At 36.3% G+C, this 20319-nt stretch overlaps 1 protein-coding gene across 5 annotated transcripts in view; it reads left to right on the forward strand.

The window, feature by feature from the left end:
• FGFR1OP2 (FGFR1 oncogene partner 2) overlaps window positions 1-20083 on the forward strand; it is a 34780-nt gene extending 14697 nt beyond the window's left edge. For 3 of the 5 annotated variants that reach the window (XM_057492397.1, XM_036889282.2, XM_057492396.1), the window contains exons 3-7: window positions 1995-2112; window positions 11671-11813; window positions 14172-14285; window positions 16797-16910; window positions 18344-20083. In XM_057492397.1, coding sequence (XP_057348380.1) covers window positions 1995-2112; window positions 11671-11813; window positions 14172-14285; window positions 16797-16910; window positions 18344-18481 — 627 coding nt within the window. In that variant the 3' untranslated portion in view covers window positions 18482-20083. Of the gene's footprint in view, window positions 1-1994; window positions 2113-11670; window positions 11814-14171; window positions 14417-16796; window positions 16911-18343 lie in introns of those variants that run through there. The other 2 variants (XR_008993878.1, XM_036889283.2) reach the window with 2 other exon arrangements.
• The last annotated feature ends 236 nt before the right edge of the window (window positions 20084-20319 follow it).

Below are 20319 nucleotides of genomic sequence, written 5' to 3' on the forward strand. Positions count from 1 at the left end.
TATGTATGTATATTCCAAACCTGTAGACTTAAGCATTAGTTTGTCTGACAGAGGCGCATTTGAGTTTAGAAAAGACATGAATTTACTAGGTCTAGGTATATTTGATAAGGCCAAATATCCTTCACTAATATTGACACATATTTTACCGTCATATTTTTATCATGTATACATAACTTATATTTTTCTTTGTAAAAGTACTTAGGTAATATTATTTACCAAGTTTTTGAAAATGATGGAGGGTAGTATCTTTGCTTATACTTGCTACCTAATTTCTCATTTAATGCTGGCAGTTAAAGAAGAAAACGACTTTACTTTGTGTTATCTTTACTCTTGTATTATAAGAACTTTTCAGCGGGCCATGGAGTTTAGCTTGCATTTTAAGCCCTCTTCAGATAAAAATTTTCGACTCTAAGACAGTTATAAAATCTCTGATATTATGATGAAAATCAGTGGGGGGAATTGTATATTCATAGCCTTCTTTCCTGGAACCCAGGCATTTTGGAAAAGGAAGCATCCCTGAGATGCTGCTTTAAGAAAGCTACTGGAAATAATGGAGCGAGCTTACTTACTTTGTTTTGCAACTCTGTTGCCCCGAGCAGATTACATACCTTTGTAACTTTCCAATTTGTCTCATGCATTTTAGCGAACATTTAATCTGGTATTGAGTTGTAAAAAAGGAGTTCGGCAACCAAATTTAAGAACCAAGAATGTTACGATGAATCTATTATTAACGGCTCATCAAAATGAAAGCAGAGTGCAGTTTGAAGTTAGATTCCCAGTTATTTTTTTAAAAATAGTAATTCTACATTTCTTTTGCAAATATGCTTCTTTATTATTATTACTAGTGAGATTTAATTTACACACCCTAGAATTTACTCCTTTGAGGACACAGTTCATTGGATTTATTATATTTACAGATTGTGCAACCATTATGACTAATTCTAGAATATTCTCATCCCCCATTGGGAGCCACTGCCTAGTTCTCCCTTCTCCCAGCCCTGGCAACAACTAATCTTTCTGTCATATGGATTTGTCCATTCTGGATATTTATTATGAATGGAATAATACACTGTGTGGCTTTTGTGACTGCTTAAGGTTATATTTTCAAGGCTCATCCATGTTGCAATATGTATCAGTACTTCATTTTTTAAAATTACTGAATAATATTCCATTGTAAGGATGTACAGCAGATTGTGTCTATTCATCAGTTGATGGACATTTGGATTGTTTCTATTTTTTGGCTATTATAAACAGTACTGCTATGAATGCTTGTCAAGTTTCTGTATTGACATACATTTTCCGTTATCTTGGGTATATACCTGGAGTGGAATGCAAGAGTCATATGATAACTCTGTTTAACTTTTTGAATATCTGCCAGACTGTTTTCCAAAACAGCCACACCATTTTACTTTCCCATCAACATGTGAGGGTAACAATTTCTCCACATCCTCTCCATCACTTATTATTTGTCTTTTTGATTATAGTTATCCTAGTGGTTGTGAAGTGGTATCTCATTGTTGTATTGCATTGCATTTCCCTAAAGAATAAGGATGTTGAACATATTTTCATGTGCTTATTGGCTATTTTTATTTCTTCTTTAGAGAAGTGCCTCTTCAAATCCTTTGCCCATTTTTTCTCCTGCTTTATTGAGATACAACTGACATATAACGTTGTGTAAGTTTAAGGTGTTCAACATGATGATTTGATACACATATATATTGCAAAGTAAACACCTCCATCACCTCATCTAATTACCTTTTGTATATGTGTGTGTGCTGAGAACATTTAAGATCTCCCTTTGTAACTTTAGTGTTGTTAGCTGTAGTCATTATACTAGGTTAGATCCCCAGAACTTACTCTTGTTTGCACATCTTTTAATGGGGTTATTTTTCTTATTATTTTGGAGTTGTAAGAATTCCTTATATATTCTGGAAACCAGACCTTTCTCAGACAAATATTTCTCCCCACATGTTCTTTTTTAATCTTTTCATTAGTATCAGGAAGAAATTCAAGAACTTAATGAAGTTGCAAGACATCGGCCACGGTCCACGTTAGTGATGGGAATCCAGCAAGAAAACAGACAAATCAGAGAACTGCAACAAGAGAACAAAGGCAAGATATATTATCACTATGTATAGCAAATCAAAAGAGAACTTTAATCTGCAGTTGTATGGGGCCAGTTAATATTTCCAAAGCGGGAAAACAGCCAACTAAATTTACTTTTTGATATTAATCATTTCTTTTTTTTTTTTAATAATTATTTTTTATTGAAGGGTAGTTGACACACAGTATTATATTACATGAGTTTCAAGTGTACAACACAGTGGTAGAACATTTATATACATAATTCTAGGTTCCAGCTATCACCCTACCAGGCTGTTACAATATCTTGACTATATTCCTTATGCTATACCTTACATCCCGGTTACTAATTTCTTTTACCATTGGAAGTCTGTCCTTTTTTTTTTTTTTTTTTTTGTGAGGGCATCTCTCATATTTATTGATCAAATGGTTGTTAACGACAATAAAATTCTGTATAGGGGAGTCAATGCTCAATGCACAATCATTATTCCACCCCAAGCCTAATTTTTGTCAGTCTCCAATCTTCTGAGGCATAACAAACAAGTTTTTACATGTAGAACAAATTCTTACATAGTGAATAAGTTACATAGTGAACAGTACAAGGGCAGTCATCACAGAAACTTTCGGTTTTGCTCATGCATTATGAACTATAAACAGTCAGTTCAAATATGAATACTCATTTGGTTTTTATACTTGATTTATATGTGGATACCACATTTCTCTCTTTATTATTATTATTTTTAATAAAATGCTGAAGTGGTAGGTAGATACAAGATAAAGGTAGAAAACATAGTTTAGTGTTGTAAGAGAGCACATGTAGATGATCAGGTGTGTGCCTGTAGACTATGTGTTAATCCAAGCTAGACCAGGGCAATAAAACATCCACGTATGCAGAAGATTTCTCTCAGAACGGGGGGGTGAGGTTCTTAGCCTCACCTCTGTTGATCCCCAATTTCTCACCTGATGGCCCCCCTGCGACTGTGCCTGTCTTAGGTTGTTCCTCCCTTGAGGAATCTTACCCGTCTCTGGCTAACCAGTCATCTTCCGGGGCCATACAGGGAAATGTGAAGTTGGTAAGTGAGAGAGAAGCCTTATTGTTTGAAAAAGTTAGCTTTTTACTTCTTTGCATATTTATGCCCTGTGGCTTCTATGCCCAGCATTTGTCTTGAGGTATCTTTACCACTTGGAAGAATTATGATACTCGGTAAATTTGATATGAGGCACGAATTCTATTTAAGGGTTGTAATTAGGAAGGAAGAAGAAAAGCTATAGAAGTAGCAGGCGGAAGAAAACATGGGAAGATTGATTATTTCTTTGATATATCTTCTTGTAGAGTAACTTCAGCATGGATAGGTTTTAAGCTACTACTTAAATTGCACACACACATTAACATAATAGGAGTATAGTTACATAACCAAAGCATATCTGTAATTACCAGCCATCTGCAGTGAAACCAAGAAAACCAGTTAGGCACCTTAGGCATTTGTGAAAACTTATCTATGATATGGTGGATATTGTCCAAATGAACTTGAACAGTCTGAGAGAAATCAGACAAATTAAAACAACCCATTCCTGGGGACTGTTCACATGCCATATGTTCTTTTAACAATAAATAGTTTGTAGTTGTAAGACTTTGGAGCGCTACAATTTGCACTTCTCCAAATTCTTGGTTGAGTTCCAACAGTATAGATCCAGTCCAATTTTGTTGTTTTACTGTATGCACAGGCCAGCTTAGATATCTCCTTCCTCATTCCCATGGCAGGTCCAGGAACTGGTGGGATGAGTGCATCTACAGCTGTAGCAGTGCGTGGATCTTTGTTGGGGTTTTTTGATGATCATCTTCTGGCATGAGTCTTCCAGAGGGTGCAGATGTTGGAAGTTCTTTTTCATATCGTATCTTAGTTCATTTTCGGGGTAGCCCAATTAGGCTTTGATCCTCTGTATAAACACAAACAGACCCTTTGCCTACACTTTTATATGCCCTTTATACCCTTGTGTAGAACTCGTTGGAGGTTACCACACAGGAACTGCCCTTTTTTTTTTTTTTTTTTTTTTGCTATCACTAATCTACACTTACATGACGAATATTATGTTTACTAGGCTCTCCCCTATACCAGGTCTCCCCTATAAACCCCTTTACAGTCACTGTCCATCAGCATAGCAAAATGTTGTAGAATCACTACTTGCCTTCTCTGTGTTGTACAGCCCTCCCTTTTCTCCTACCCCCCCATGCATGTTAATCTTAATACCCCCCTACTTCTCCCCCCCTTATCCCTCCCTACCCACCCATCCTCCCCAGTCCCTTTCCCTTTGGTACCTGTTAGTCCATTCTTGAGTTCTGTGATTCTGCTGCTGTTTTGTTCCTTCAGTTTTTCCTTTGTTCTTATATTCCACAGATAAGTGAAATCATTTGGTATTTCTCTTTCTCCGCTTGGCTTGTTTCACTGAGCATAATACCCTCCAGCTCCATCCATGTTGCTGCAAATGATTGGATTTGCCCTTTTCTTATAGCTGAGTAGTATTCCATTGTGTATATGTACCACATCTTCTTTATCCATTCATCTATTGATGGACATTTAGGTTGCTTCCAATTCTTGGCTATTGTAAATAGTGCTGCAATAAACATAGGGGTGCATCTGTCTTTCTCAAACTTGATTGCTGCATTCTTAGGGTAAATTCCTAGGAGTGGAATTCCTGGGTCAAATGGTAAGTCTGTTTTGAGCATTTTGATGTACCTCCATACTGCTTTCCACAATGGTTGAACTAACTTACATTCCCACCAGCAGTGTAGGAGGGTTCCCCTTTCTCCACAGCCTCGCCAACATTTGTTGTTGTTTGTCTTTTGGATGGCAGCCATCCTTACTGGTGTGAGGTGATACCTCATTGTAGTTTTAATTTGCATTTCTCTGATGATTAGCGATGTGGAGCATCTTTTCATGTGTCTGTTGGCCCTCTGTATTTCTTTTTTGGAGAACTGTCTGTTCAGTTCCTCTGCCCATTTTTTAATTGGGTTATTTGTTTTTTGTTTGTTGAGGCGTGAGAGCTCCTTATATATTCTGGACGTCAAGCCTTTATCGGATGTGTCATTTTCAAATATATTCTCCCATACTGTAGGGATCCTTCTTGTTCTATTGATGGTGTCTTTTGCTGTACAGAAGCTTTTCAGCTTAATATAGTCCCACTTACTCATTTTTGCTGTTGTTTTCCTTGCCCGGGGAGATATGTTCAAGAAGAGGTCACTCATGTTTATGTCTAAGAGGTTTTCGCCTATGATTTCTTCCAAGAGTTTAATGGTTTCATGGCTTACATTCAGGTCTTTGATCCATTTTGAGTTTACTTTTGTATATGGGGTTAGACAATGGTCCAGTTTCATTCTCCTACATGTAGCTGTCCAGTTTTGCCAGCACCACCTGTTGAAGAGACTGTCATTTCGCCATTGTATGTCCATGGCTCCTTTATCAAATATTAATTGACCATATATGTCTGGGTTAATGTCTGGATTCTCTAGTCTGTTCCATTGGTCTGTGGCTCTGCTCTTGTGCCAGTACCAAATTGTCTTGATTACTATGGCTTTATAGTAGAGCTTGAAGTTGGGGAGTGAGATCCCCCCTACTTTATTCTTCTTTCTCAGGATTGCTTTGGCTATTCGGGGTCTTTGGTGTTTCCATATGAATTTTTGAATTATTTGTTCCAGTTCATTGAAGAATGTTGCTGGTAGTTTCATAGGGATTGCATCAAATCTGTATATTGCTTTGGGCAGGATGGCCATTTTGACGATATTAATTCTTCCTAGCCACGAGCATGGGATGAGTTTCCATCTGTTAGTGTCCCCTTTAATTTCTCTTAAGAGTGACTTGTAGTTTTCAGAGTATAAGTCTTTCACTTCTTTGGTTAGGTTTATTCCTAGGTATTTTATTTTTTTTGATGCAATTGTGAATGGAGTTGTTTTCCTGATTTCTCTCTCTGTTGGTTCATTGTTAGTATATAGGAAAGCCACAGATTTCTGTGTGTTGATTTTGTATCCTGCAACTTTGCTGTATTCCGATATCAGTTCTAGTAGTTTTGGGGTGGAGTCTTTAGGGTTTTTTATGTACAGTATCATGTCATCTGCAAATAGTGACAGTTTAACTTCTTCTTTACCAATCTGGATTCCTTGTATTTCTTTATTTTGTCTGATTGCCGTGGCTAGGACCTCCAGTACTATGTTAAATAACAGTGGAGAGAGTGGGCATCCCTGTCTAGTTCCCGATCTCAGAGGAAATGCTTTCAGCTTCTCGCTGTTCAATATAATGTTGGCTGTGGGTTTATCATAGATGGCCTTTATTATGTTGAGGTACTTGCCCTCTATTCCCATTTTGCTGAGAGTTTTTAACATGAATGGATGTTGAACTTTGTCAAATGCTTTTTCAGCATCTATGGAGATGATCATGTGGTTTTTGTCTTTCTTTTTGTTGATGTGGTGGATGATGTTGATGGACTTTCGAATGTTGTACCATCCTTGCATCCCTGGAATGAATCCCACTTGGTCATGGTGTATGATCCTTTTGATGTATTTTTGAATTCGGTTTGCTAATATTTTGTTGAGTATTTTTGCATCTACGTTCATCAGGGATATTGGTCTGTAGTTTTCTTTTTTGGTGGGGTCTTTGCCTGGTTTTGGTATTAGGGTGATGTTAGCTTCATAGAATGAGTTTGGGAGTATCCCCTCCTCCTCTATTTTTTGGAAAACTTTAAGGAGAATGGGTATTATGTCTTCCCTGTATGTCTGATAAAATTCCGAGGTAAATCCATCTGGCCCGGGGGTTTTGTTCTTTGGTAGTTTTTTGATTACCTCTTCAATTTCGTTGCTGGTAATTGGTCTGTTTAGATTTTCTGTTTCTTCCTGGGTCAATCTTGGAAGGTTATATTTTTCTAGGAAGTTGTCCATTTCTCCTAGGTTTCCCAGCTTGTTAGCATATAGGTTTTCATAGTATTCTCCAATAATTCTTTGCATTTCCGTGGGGTCCGTCGTGATTTTTCCTTTCTCGTTTCTGATACTGTTGATTTGTGTTGACTCTCTTTTCTTCTTAATAAGTCTGGCTAGAGGCTTATCTATTTTGTTTATTTTCTCGAAGAACCAGCTCTTGGTTTCATTGATTTTTGCTATTGTTTTATTCTTCTCAATTTTATTTATTTCTTCTCTGATCTTTATTATGTCCCTCCTTCTGCTGACCTTAGGCCTCATCTGTTCTTCTTTTTCCAATTTCGATAATTGTGACATTAGACCATTCATTTGGGATTGCTCTTCCTTTTTTAAATATGCTTGGATTGCTATATACTTTCCTCTTAAGACTGCTTTTGCTGTGTCCCACAGAAGTTGGGGCTTAGTGTTGTTGTTGTCATTTGTTTCCATATATTGCTGGATCTCCATTTTGATTTGGTCATTGATCCATTGATTATTTAGGAGCGTGTTGTTAAGCCTCCATGTGTTCGTGAGCCTCTTTGCTTTCTTTGTACAGTTTATTTCTAGTTTTATGCCTTTGTGGTCTGAAAAGTTGGTTGGTAGGATTTCAATCTTTTGGAATTTTCTGAGGCTCTTTTTGTGGCCTAGTATGTGGTCTATTCTGGAGAATGTTCCATGTGCACTTGAGAAGAATGTATATCCCGCTGCTTTTGGATGTAGAGTTCTATAGATGTCTATTAGGTCCATCTGCTCTACTGTGTTGTTCAGTGCTTCCGTGTCCTTATTTATTTTCTGCCCAGTGGATCTATCCTTTGGGGTGAGTGGTGTGTTGAAGTCTCCTAGAATGAATGCATTGCAGTCTATATCCCCCTTTAGTTCTGTTAGTATTTGTTTCACATATGCTGGTGCTCTTGTGTTGGGTGCATATATATTTAGAATGGTTATATCCTCTTGTTTGACTGAGCCCTTTATCATTATGTAGTGTCCTTCTTTATCTCTTGTTACTTTCTTTGTTTTGAAGTCTATTTTGTCTGATATTAGTACTGCAACCCCTGCTTTCTTCTCACTGTTGTTTGCTTGAAATATGTTTTTCCATCCCTTGACTTTTAGTCTGTACATGTCTTTGGGTTTGAGGTGAGTTTCTTGTAAGCAGCATATAGATGGGTCTTGCTTTTTTATCCATTCTGTTACTCTGTGTCTTTTGATTGGTGCATTCAACCCATTAACATTTAGGGTGACTATTGAAAGATATGTACTTATTGCCATTGCAGGCTTTAAATTCATGGTTACCAAAGGTTCAAGGTTAGCCTCTTTAGTATCTTACTGCCTAACTTAGCTCGCTTATTGAGCTGTTATATACACTGTCTGGAGATTCTTTTCTTCTCTCCCTTCTTGTTCCTCCTCCTCGATTCTTCATATGTTGAGTGTTTTGTGCTGTGCTCTTTCTAGGAGTGCTCCCATCTAGAGCAGTCCCTGTAAGATGTTCTGTAGAGGTGGTTTGTGGAAAGCAAATTCCCTCAGCTTTTGTTTGTCTGGGAATTGTTTAATCCCACCGTCATATTTGAATGATAGTCGTGCTGGATACAGTATCCTTGGTTCAAGGCCCTTCTGTTTCATTGTATTAAATATATCATGCCATTCTCTTCTGGCCTGTAGGGTTTCTGTTGAGAAATCTGACGTTAGCCTGATGGGTTTCCCTTTATAGGTGACCTTTTTCTCTCTAGCTGCCTTTAACACTCTTTCCTTGTCCTTGATCTTTGCCATTTTAATTATTATGTGTCTTTTTGTTGCCCTTCTTGGATCCTTTCTGTTGGGGGTTCTGTGTATTTCCGTGGTCTGTTTGATTACTTCCTCCCCCAGTGTGGGGAAGTTTTCAGCAATTATTTCTTCTAAGATACTTTCCATCTCTTTGCCTCTCTCTTCTTCTTCTGGGACCCCTATAATACGGATATTGCTCCTTTTAGATTGGTCACACAGTTCTCTTAATATTGTTTCATTCCTGGAGATCCTTTTGTCTCTCTCTATGTCAGCTTCTATGCGTTCCTGTTCTCTGATTTCAATTCCATCAATGGCCTCTTGCATTCTATCCATTCTGCTTATAAACCCTTCCAGAGTTTGTTTCATTTCTGCGATCTCCTTTCTGGCATCTGTGATCTCTTTCCGGACTTCATCCCATTTTTCTTGCGTGTTTCTCTGCATCTCTGTCAGCATGTTTATGATTCTTATTTTGAATTCTTTGTCAGGAAGACTGGTTAGGTCTGTCTCCTTCTCTGGTGTTGTCTCTGTGATCTTTGTCTGCCTGTAGCTTTGCCTTTTCATGGTGATAGGAATAGTTTGCAGAGCTGGGACGAGTGACGGCTGGAAGGACTTCCCTTCTTGTTGGTTTGTGGCCCTCCTCTCCTGGGAGAACAGCGGCCTCTAGTGGCTTGTGCTGCGCAGCTGCGCGCAGACAGGGCTTCTGCTTCCTGCCCGGCTGCTGTGGAGTTAATCTCCGCTGTTGCTGTGGGCGTGGGCTGGCTCGGGCAGCTACTCCAAAATGGTGGAGTCGCGTTGGAGCAGGAGCTGCTGGGAGGCTATTTATCTCCGTAAGGGGCCTCCCTGCTCCCTGCAGCCCAGGGGTTAGGGTGCCCAGAGATCCCGGATTCCCTACCTCTGGATTAAGTGGCCCGCCCTGCCCCTTTAAGACTTCCAAAAAGCACCCGCCAAAACAAAACAACGACCACAAAAAAAACAAGAAAAAAAATTTTTTTAATTAAAAAAAAAAAAAAAAAAATTTTTAATTAAAAAAAAAAAGGTGGTCGTTCGTTTTTCTTTATTCTCCGGTGCCAGCCTCAGGCCTCTGCTCACCGGTCTTGCTGCCCTGTTTCCCTAATATTGGGGTCCCTGTCCCTTTAAGACTTCCAAAAAGCGCTCGCCAAAACAAAGCAGCAAAAAAGCAAAAAAAAAAAAAAATGGTCGCGCGCTTTTCTTATGTCCTCTGTCGCCCAGCCTCCAGTGCCTGCTCACTGTTCTTGCTGCCCTGTTTTCCCAGTATCGAGGGCCCTGCACTCTGGCCCGGATGGCTGGGGCTGGGTGTTCAGCAGCCCTGTGCTCCGTCTCCCTCCCGCTCTGCCTGCTCTTCTCCCGCCGGGAGCTGGGGGGAGGGGCGCTCGGCTCCCGCGGGGCCGGGGCTTGTATCTTACCCCCTTGGCGAGGCGCTGGGTTCTCTCAGGTGCGGATGTGGTCTGGATATTGTCCTGTGTCCTCTGGTCTTTATTCTAGGAAGGGTTGTCTTTGTTATATTTTCATAGATATATGCTGTTTTGGGAGGAGATTTCCGCTGCTCTACTCACGCCGCCATCTTCCGCCCCCTCATTGATATTAATCATTTCTAATCCACTTGCCTGAATCATATTTATTCCTCTTTATCCTGTCCTACATATGAATGTCTGCCTTGCTTGGAATCATATTAGATTCTCATCCTCAGTATCCAGTTTGTGCCATTGTTACCCATGAAATAACTAAGTTTCATTCTCTGCAATTTTATTGTTGTGGGCCCCAGCTTAGGTGCTCATGATCTCTTAACTGAACTCTCCTAACTGGTCTCCCTGATTGCACTGTCTCTCCCCTCCAGTCCATCTCAAACATTGGTAGCAGATTGATTTTTTAAAAATATATCTGACACCTTATTTTTTGCACAAGAACTTTCATTGTATACTTATTTCTTTATTCAAGGGCCTTCAAATTCAACTCCAAATGATCTTTTCTGTCTTCTTTGCATACATCCTTTCTCCATCAAACCTTTGCTCTTGCCGTGCCAAACTAGTTCCTGAACACACCATCCACTTTCATGCCTCCCTGGTTAAGATGCCCTTTCCTTTATTTTTTAACTCAAGGAATGAAAGTTCATCTCAATACTTCTATGAAACTTTTCAACAGTTTCTCCCCCCAGACTTCTCTTAGACAGTTGGCCTTTGAACAACACAGGTTTGAACTGCATGAGTCCACTTATATATAGATTTTTTTCAATGAACATATTGGAAAACTTTCTTGAAATTTGGGACAATTTGAAAATACATTTTCTTTCTCTAACTTACTTTACTATAAGAATACAACGTATGATACATAAACAAAATATATGTTAATCAACTGTTTATGTTATTGGTAAGGCTTCTGGTCAACTAATAGCCTGCTATAAGTAGTCAAATTTTGGGGGAGTCTAAAGTTATAAATGGATTTGCAACCATGTGAGGGGTCAGTGCTCCTACCCCCCGCATCCTTCAGGGGCCACCTGTATGTATTTGAATAGAGCTCCACTTTGCGTTTACTCTGTTGTGTAACTATGTGTTTGTTTTCTCCACTGGACTCTGAGTTCCATGGCCTTTTAGTGTTCCTAATATAGAGCATCATTTGATACTTAATGATTATTTAGTAAATGTTTGTTGAGATGATTCCTTAAAAATGAGTTTTAGATGGTCATCTAAAAAACTAATAAAGGACTCCCTTTGGTGTCCCTTATTTCCACATGGCTGAATTTTCATTCGTCATGTTTTCTTTTTAAAATATCCTCTCTATAAATTGCTTTTTTCATAAACACAGTGTGGAAGGAGAATATTTTCTACATATTTACCTCAAGTTTGAATAAAATATACCGTTATTCTTGATAGAATTACGTACCTCCCTGGAGGAACATCAGTCTGCCTTGGAACTTATAATGAGCAAGTATCGAGAGCAAATGTTTAGACTGCTAATGGCTCACAAAAAGGATGATCCGGGGATGGTAATGAAGCTGAAGGAGCAGCACTCCAAGGTAATCCATTCTCTAGACATGACTTGAAGTGGAAAAGGAGCATCAACTTGTGTTCACATTATTTTTAAGAATCACGGGTATCTAACACGATATTGAATACTTCATCTTTTTTTACATTTTCTGCTTTTCCATATTTTTTTCATTTCTTGTTATATATCATTTTGTTTGATTTACTCTTCTAACTCTTATTGTTCCCTAGTAGCTTTAATATATTCAAAAATAAACTTTATTTGGGAAATAAAGGTAAGGCTCTTCAATTCAAAAGTATTTTTATAAGGTTATTTTTAAGAAATATTTCTTCCAATAGATTTGTGTGAAAACAAAAATTTAAATGCTGAAAAATGAAAACATTCTAAAAATCTGAAAGTAGCTAAAGGTGGATTTTTTCTCTCAAGACTGTTTTCTGAATGAGGCTCGTTCATCCAGACTGTAAATAATCCTGATTATGATGAAAAAACCATGGGGTGGGGTTGATGAAGAGGACCAACATAGTAAAATTTTGCCTCCCTCCACCCAAATCACATATCAGTTAATGTCACTTTTAAAGATATAGCTAAACTGATTAGAAATTAGTGTTTTCCCTTCTGTTCATCTTATTTCTCATCCCTGTATCTGTTTCCATTGTGTGTGTCTGTGTGTTTGCTAGCAACTGCTATTGAAGACACAGAATAATTCTTAACCTTTACATTTTATTTTAAGCTGAATTTTAGCTGCTGATGTAAAATAAAAAATAAATTAGACTGTGATTACTAGGCCATTATCTGTGTTGGATAATCGGGTGAGCTATTATTAGGTATAATTTACATTATTTTAAAAAGTATTGTTAAAAGACATATTTTTAATCTTTCAGTTACTGAAACACATTTTTAATTAGTTAAAATATTTCTTCTATCTGGGTACATGTGGATATTTTTAAATAATTATGAATTCTATTAAAATTATATATCTAATAGATATTTGTGTGACAACTTTACATATTAAGGAAGTTAGTAATAGATACCTCTTGTGTCAAATAATAAAATAAATTAATAAATACAGATTTAATGTTATCTATTATTCATTTCCCAACCAAAAAGAAAACCTATATTTAAGGAGCAATCTTTTTTTTTTTTTTTTTAAGGGGCAATCTTTTGAATATAAAATGTATCTATTGTTAATGAGATCATCATAAAAACATTTAAATGTGTAACTTGAGGGTTTTTTAATGGTACAGGGATGAATTGACTTAAAATTATTGGTAAAATAAATATAATCTTGAGAAATTCCAAAAGTCCCTTATGTTTAATAACCTAGGAAACAAATTTTTTAAGATCTAAAGAAAATACTCTGACAAAAAAGTGCTAAGAATAAGATACTTCAGCTTGCTAGTCCTGTCTGGGAGCAACTATGATAGAAGCAAATGTTTTTTAAAACACATTAGATGTTATCATTCATCAGGCTGTTTTATTAATTAAGAAAGTTAAACATTTCTTAAGATAGCTGTAAACCATTCTTTTTCATTATGCAGACTGAATTCTTCATCTAGTGCTGGTCCTTGCGTTCCATAAAATGACTATTCAGTTACTCGTTATTAATTCTAACTAATACATATTAATGTTTGTGATTTTGACTTTTCCCAAAAAGGAGACAGTTTGACTCAATTAAATAAACATTTATTAACACTTGTACTTAGTTATTAATAATAAGATAAATGAAAGAATAAGTTCCATTACTCTACCATAAGGAGCTTACAGCGTAATGGGAGATACAGGTACAAACCTAACTATGTAATATAAAGTAGGATGTGGTGAATCCCAGAACAGCGACAGAAATTAATACTGGAATACTAAAGGAAGCCAGAATGAATTCCCCAGAGGAGAATCTGGGAACATGTCAAGGAAAGAAAAGATACCTATCTAAATCCAGCCTTGAATTAATTGTGGACAGGATGGTCAACTAGCAGAAATGGGTGAACAGAGAAACTTGTATGAAAAAGGCACAGAAATACGAGACTCCAGGATGTGTTTAGGTACTAGTGCTCTGATAAGCCTAAACACAAATAATTTTTTAACACATTTAGGGGTAACAGTTACACTTAACAGCATTTTTGAGTAAGAGACCCTATTGAGACTACTATAACATAGAATTTTGCCCTCACCTAGAAGTTTTGGAACACACACTTAAAAATCAATAACAAGTTTAAGAACTCATTTTCATCCAAATACTCACTTTTACATTATTTTTGAACAGATGCCTTTTTGGAAATCTTAAAAAAACAAACATTTCAAACAGTTGGCTAACACGCATGAACTAACACTCATTCAATTTTTAAAGTACGGATAATATCCGTATTAACATTATAATGACTCTATACTACAGATTGACATGGTGCCTCGTAACAGCTCCGAAGGATTCTTCCTTGATGCATCTCGACACATCCTTGAAGCACCTCAACATGGACTGGAGAGGAGGCACTTGGAAGCAAATCAGAATGTACACTAAATAAAACAGTCAACTATTGGGGTGTGGATGGAAGAGGGGAGGTCCATTTTAGAAGTTCTAATTTTCCTGCCTGATGAAGTCAGCACGTAAAGGAAGTTGCTTTTAAAAATGCTGTGCTTTTGGTAGGCATGCAAAAATATTAAGTGTAGAAACTTTAAATCTTTGATTAATTCTTAAGTGTATCGTATCATGCACTACCTGTTAGGATATTTGCAGGCCTTAAAGGTTGTTCAGGCCAGATTTTCATTTTGTTGCTCTTGTTAGCCTTCACTGCAAAATTTTAGTAAGTTTAAACCAGTTATTCTCTTTCTGGACACCAAAGAGGTTTTTGGCAGTAATTTTAATCTGAGTTCATAGAAATGTTCAAATTCTTAAATGAATTGTTTTAATTCAGATTTTTGATAGTTTGTAGTCCTTCAGTTTGAGTTTGCCATAAAATAAAAATGCCTTTGTTTGGGTGTTATGATTAAATATAGCAGTACACTTCCCATTGTGTTTTAACTGTCTTTTTAAATTTTTTTAACGTAATTGTAGCAGGTCTTTATTGAGCAAAGTTGAAATAAATGAAATAAACCTAAACAAAAATTACAAATGAAAGGCATTTCAAGACAGTACCGGGATTATGTTGTTGACACTTCTTGACTTTAAGACAGTTCTGAAAGCACAGGTCTTGGCTTCTTTGCCCATTAAAAGATCTATGGTGCTTCCCTAAAGATTTTATTGTAATAAGTGGACCATCCATGAAATGGGCCTATAAAAATACTGCTCTGTTTGAAGTATTGGTTTTGTTTTGTTTTTTCCCTTATGATGATTTTATTGGAACAGACTGCCCTGAAAAAATTAGTGGTATCTTGTTTTCTTCTAATCAAAGGCAGGGAATTATTTGCTTCCTGTGTCCTCTTTTAACCTAGGTCAGTGCTGTAAGACACCAAGTGAAACTGTGAAAGCTGTTGGTATTCAGAAGTTTTACTCATTACCCCTAATTCAATTTGCTGCTGAGATTATCTATTATTCCTTCTAAGAATTATGTTCCCTTTACAGTGGGATTTTAATCACTTTTTTATAAAACTGTTGCACAATATGACAGATGTTTGTTGTAATATCATTCTTGCCACCATAATCTAATCCAGGGATGTCCAATAGAACTTGCTGAAATGATGGAAATGCTCCTTATCTGTTCTGCTCATTATAGAAGCCACCAGCAACATGTGACTGTAGAGCACATAAAGTGTCACTAGCACAAATGTGGAACTGAATTGTTAATTTTTTTTAATGTTTGATTTTAATTTACTTAAATTTACATAACACCATATTGGACAGTGTAGATTAGTTATTTGTTTTGCCTCCTCCTGTGTACCATAGGTTGTATATGTTTCCCATTATAAGGATCTGAATTTCTGTTGGTTAAGAAGATATTAAATGTGTGGTTTGTTAAAGATATTCTTATTTGTTCTCCTTCAGTTTCTTCCATAGTTTACTAGTTTTATAAGTTTTTGTGAGGTCCGATTCAAATCCTTTTTACAAACAGAATATGTACAACTGCTTAAGAGACTTAATGTTTATTTGGGGGAGCTATTGGCTTTTATGTTTAAGTTTTGGCCTTAATAAAATAAAATAACCCTCGATTGCCAATGAACAATGGTCTATAGAAGCTGTTCATTGAAAATACAATTACTTCCAAGTTTCTGGGTTTTTTTTTTTAACTTTTTGTCTCTTTCATTTGACTGTAAGCTCCTTGAAATTGGGGAACATGTTTGAACAGTCTTGAGATTCCTATTGTGTAGCACAGTGCTCTGCACATCATAGGTGTGCTAAAAAGAATAAGAAAATGAGATTGGAAGAAATTTATGCCATTTACTGGACCAAACAAGTGTGATGTTTAATTTATAATAAAACCATGTTTTGAACAGTTGGCAAAAAACACCATTTAGTGTTTTAATACTTAAAAGCAGAACCCTGTTCGCCTATCTTAATATTTATTATCCATTATGTACTGAATACTAGATAATAGGCAAATATAAAAAAGAAACAGTTGCTGTTCTCAAGAATTCGAATCTAGAAAACATTGTATATTGGACTGAAATCAATTTCTAGACATGGATAATACAGAAAAGATTTGTAAATGATGAAGACTTCAGGGGAAAAGAGATTGAATGTGTCAGCAATGTTTATCTTTCACATTACTTTGATGAATAGTATAGATGCAAAAAAGTACAGTGAGAAGAAAATGTGAAATATGAGTACTCTTCTTGCTAGTGGGTTTAGTTATATTGCACTGCTTATTCTTAATTTAATAGTAACAGAAATGTGATTTCAAAAGTACATTCATGGTCAGTCAACTTTCTTGGAAATATCTGTTTTTATGTATTACTTCAGTGTTAAATAGCCATGTAAGAACATTACATTCATATTAAGTGGCAATGCAGGTTTTATAAATACAGGATCCAAACATAAAAATTGTAAAGAATTTCACTGACTGTCAACTCCTATCTCTTTTTTCAGGAACTACAGGCACATGTTGACCAGATAACAGAAATGGCAGCAGTAATGAGGAAAGCCATTGAAATTGATGATCAACAGGGTTGTAAAGAACAGGAACGAATACTTCAACTTGAAGTAAGTTTTAAATTGCGATGTAAGTGAAAACTGTACATACAAAGATTTATGGCAGAAAATATATCCCACTTTTAAATATATAATATGTACATACACATTTTTCTGGGATACTAATAATGTTCTTTTTCTTAATCTGAATACTGGATATGTGGGTGTATAATACATACAGGTATATGTATATATTAATGTATGTAGTAATGTAAGAATCTAGGGTAATAACTTACACCAGTATTGAGAAAATCTATTTTTTGAGCCTATGTTACTTCTGCTATTAGGTGAATGTATTTCTTTAATATAGTAATTTTTAAAATTTCTTCATTCTATTAGAGACTGTGATGATGCAGGGAAGAAAATTTTAATACACAGTATTCTTTGAGCACTCATATTTTTCTGGGGAATATAAAAGCTCTGTTTCATGTCCTTTATTTTGTAGAAGCAAAAGCACAAGTCATAGTTAATAATTCAAATTAGTAGAATAGACTGTGTACGTTCAAGGCTTCATTTTGAAGTCCTGGTGAAGAAATTGGCTATTGAGCACCAAAAGTGGTTTCTCCCTCTAAGCCTGTAGGGTTCCCTCCTTCTTTGTGATAGGGGTGAGCAAACTTTTTCAGCAAAGTGCCAGAGAGTAAATCTCTTAGCTTTTCAAATCAGTCTCTGTGGCAACTGCTCAACTCTGCCCTTGTAATGCAAAGTCAGCCATAGGCACACAAGAAAGTTTGAGTCTGTGTTCCAGTAAAATTTAATTTACAGCAGCAGCCCTCAAACCAGGCCATAGTTTGCTGATCCCTGCTTTATACTGCTGAAACTTAATAAAACTAAAGACAAAGTGTTAGAAAATAAATGATAGAAGTTACTTTTAAATGTCCGCAAATTTACAAAGTAACTGCAAATTGCAGTAACTAATCTAGAAAAAAAAGGCAAAGTTGTTTATAAATGCTAGGTTTGGTCACTTTCCTTCTTGAAGAGCATCACAACCCTCCTGAGCCAGCCCGGAAGCAAACTGGATGCTCCTCCCGCCTTCCAGGCTATCATGGGAAGTAATAAGAGTACTAAGAGGTCTAGTGCCAGGGCATTATTCACAGGCTTTCTGAAGTTACATAAATGTAAATCTAGGTGTTATTTCCTTCATCTATACTGTATCGTAAAATACGAGGGTTTCTGAGATCCTGTCTACAATGACAGCTGCATAAATAAGAAGGCTTTACGATGGTGGAAGACATTGAACATGTGATTCCTACCCCTTTAAAAGTGTTCTTTCTCTAGCTTCAAGTTGTCAGCTTGAAGCTGCATATGTCATCTAGTACATTTCTGCCAAGTATAGACCTTGTTCTTTATTTGTCATACCTGCATATGGTTGTCTTTTCTTAAAATGTGTTTGTTCTCTTCTAGCTATTCTGATGACCTCATCTTTGTTTTTGTTTGCCTTCTTATAGCAAGAAAACAAGGGCTTGAGAGAGATCCTTCAGATTACTCGAGAATCATTTTTGAACCTTAGGAAAGATGATGTGTCCGAAAGTTCGTCTTTGTCAGCTTTAGTGACCAACAGTGACCTGAGTCTGAGGAAGAGCTAAAGAGCTTCTCGGTCTCGGAGCTTCTTAAAAGGCTCCAGACTTTGGTCACTGGGGCTGGCCTACTGCAGTGAATGAGTGAACGGGAAAATCAGTCTCAAGCTACCTTTTGTTTTATTTTTTTTCTATAATATGTACAGTGCACTGGCAATGTCATTTTTAAGACAAAAAAATGAATGGTTAATGGTCAATAAACTTTATTCCATGATAAAATTGAAAAGTAGAAACTCAGCCTTTGTTAAGTGGTAAAGATTCCCACGGTGACTGCTGAGCGTATCAGGAGCTCTCAGCGGTGCTGTCGGCCTTCTGGATGCCGGTGGGATCAACGAGGATATTCCCGTAAATGTTTGAGAATTCATAAAATGATCCAGTTGGTCACGGTTTTGTGAATGGAGAATTGTCATACTGTTATCCTCCCTGTTTGGTGTCTAAGTTAGCAAATAGCTTATACACCATGAGACTTCAGTTTTTTTAATGATTGTCTACCTCTCCATTAATTTTTAATTTTTTTCCAAGAAAATTCAGTTCGAAAGGCTGCAGGAATGTTTACATGAACCATAAACAATGGAAGAAATTTAATTTTAGCTAATTTACCATAATTAATACTCACTAACAATTGTCAACAACTTGCTTAAGGATATATGAACTACCATTTCAGGAATGAAGGAGAAGGAATACTACTTTCTAAGAAAGAAGATCTTATAAGAGACTTATTAGTAGGTTAAACTACTCCTTTGAAAGAATAAGTTTGGGTTCTAAATCAATAAAGATGAGATTTTTCTCTTCTCTGGTTGATCTTTAAGGATATTATGTAGCTCATTTAGCTAGCAAAGTTGAAATGTTGATAGAGCAAGCTAGGTATGGTAACTTCAAAGTAAATTGGGAATTCTTCTGCCTCGTAGAACCTTTTTAAAAAGTAAATACTCTTAAATTTAAAAAAATTTTTTTGATCTTTTCTTAAGCTCCATCCAGTCCATATAACCTGTAAGATTTTTCTTATAATCCTTCAGTTAATGGGGATAAAAATCTATGGGTTTAGAAGTATTTGTTTTATTTTTTACAGAAAATGTATTTAGTATATACATTTTTTAAAACAAATCTTAAGTTTGGGTAAGTGGGGTTGATTGAATAGGAAAAGGGCAAACGGCCCAGACATTAAATAGATTTCTTTTCTCCTTCTGAGGCCTTAATTGATATTTTATAAATAAATGATATTTTTTATTTTTAAACTTTTCTATTGGGTTTTTGGAAAGTATCCCTTAATTGATGGCACATTCAATCATACAGTTTTTATCCCAAGTCAGAATTAAAGAAACTACACAGTTAAAACTAAGTCTGAGGTAATCCATTGAGGCAGCTCTATTATAAAAAATCACTTCATAAATAATTATTTTTATAAAAAGTAAATTGAGTTAATTTATTCTTGGTTGTCTGACATGGGTATAATTTTTAAGATTCTGGTGTTTAAAGACATTTACTTTGTTATATAGTTAAGTTTTCCATCCTATACTTTTTTTTTTTTGTATCAGAACCTTAAATTTGTGTCTGAGAATATCTACTGCATAAGAACCTATTTTATCAATAAAGATGAGTGATTAAAATTGGCATGGTCTCCAAGTTGATTTGAAAACAGTACATGAAGCTTATTCTTATATACAGTTTTTTTTCAGGGCTATTTTCTCTCTTCTAACCACAAAACTAGTACTAAGCAACAACTTCTATCTGTATTTTCTAGGGATTGGCCAGCAACTCATTACTGCTTGTGCAGACTTTTCACCATCCATAGTGGTTTCTATAGCACCCCCCCACCCCCGGTAGGCCCGGGTTCTGAACTGCTGTAC

This window comes from Manis pentadactyla, chromosome 14 (assembly GCF_030020395.1).
Source record: "Manis pentadactyla isolate mManPen7 chromosome 14, mManPen7.hap1, whole genome shotgun sequence".
Taxonomy (NCBI): Eukaryota; Metazoa; Chordata; class Mammalia; order Pholidota; family Manidae; genus Manis; species Manis pentadactyla.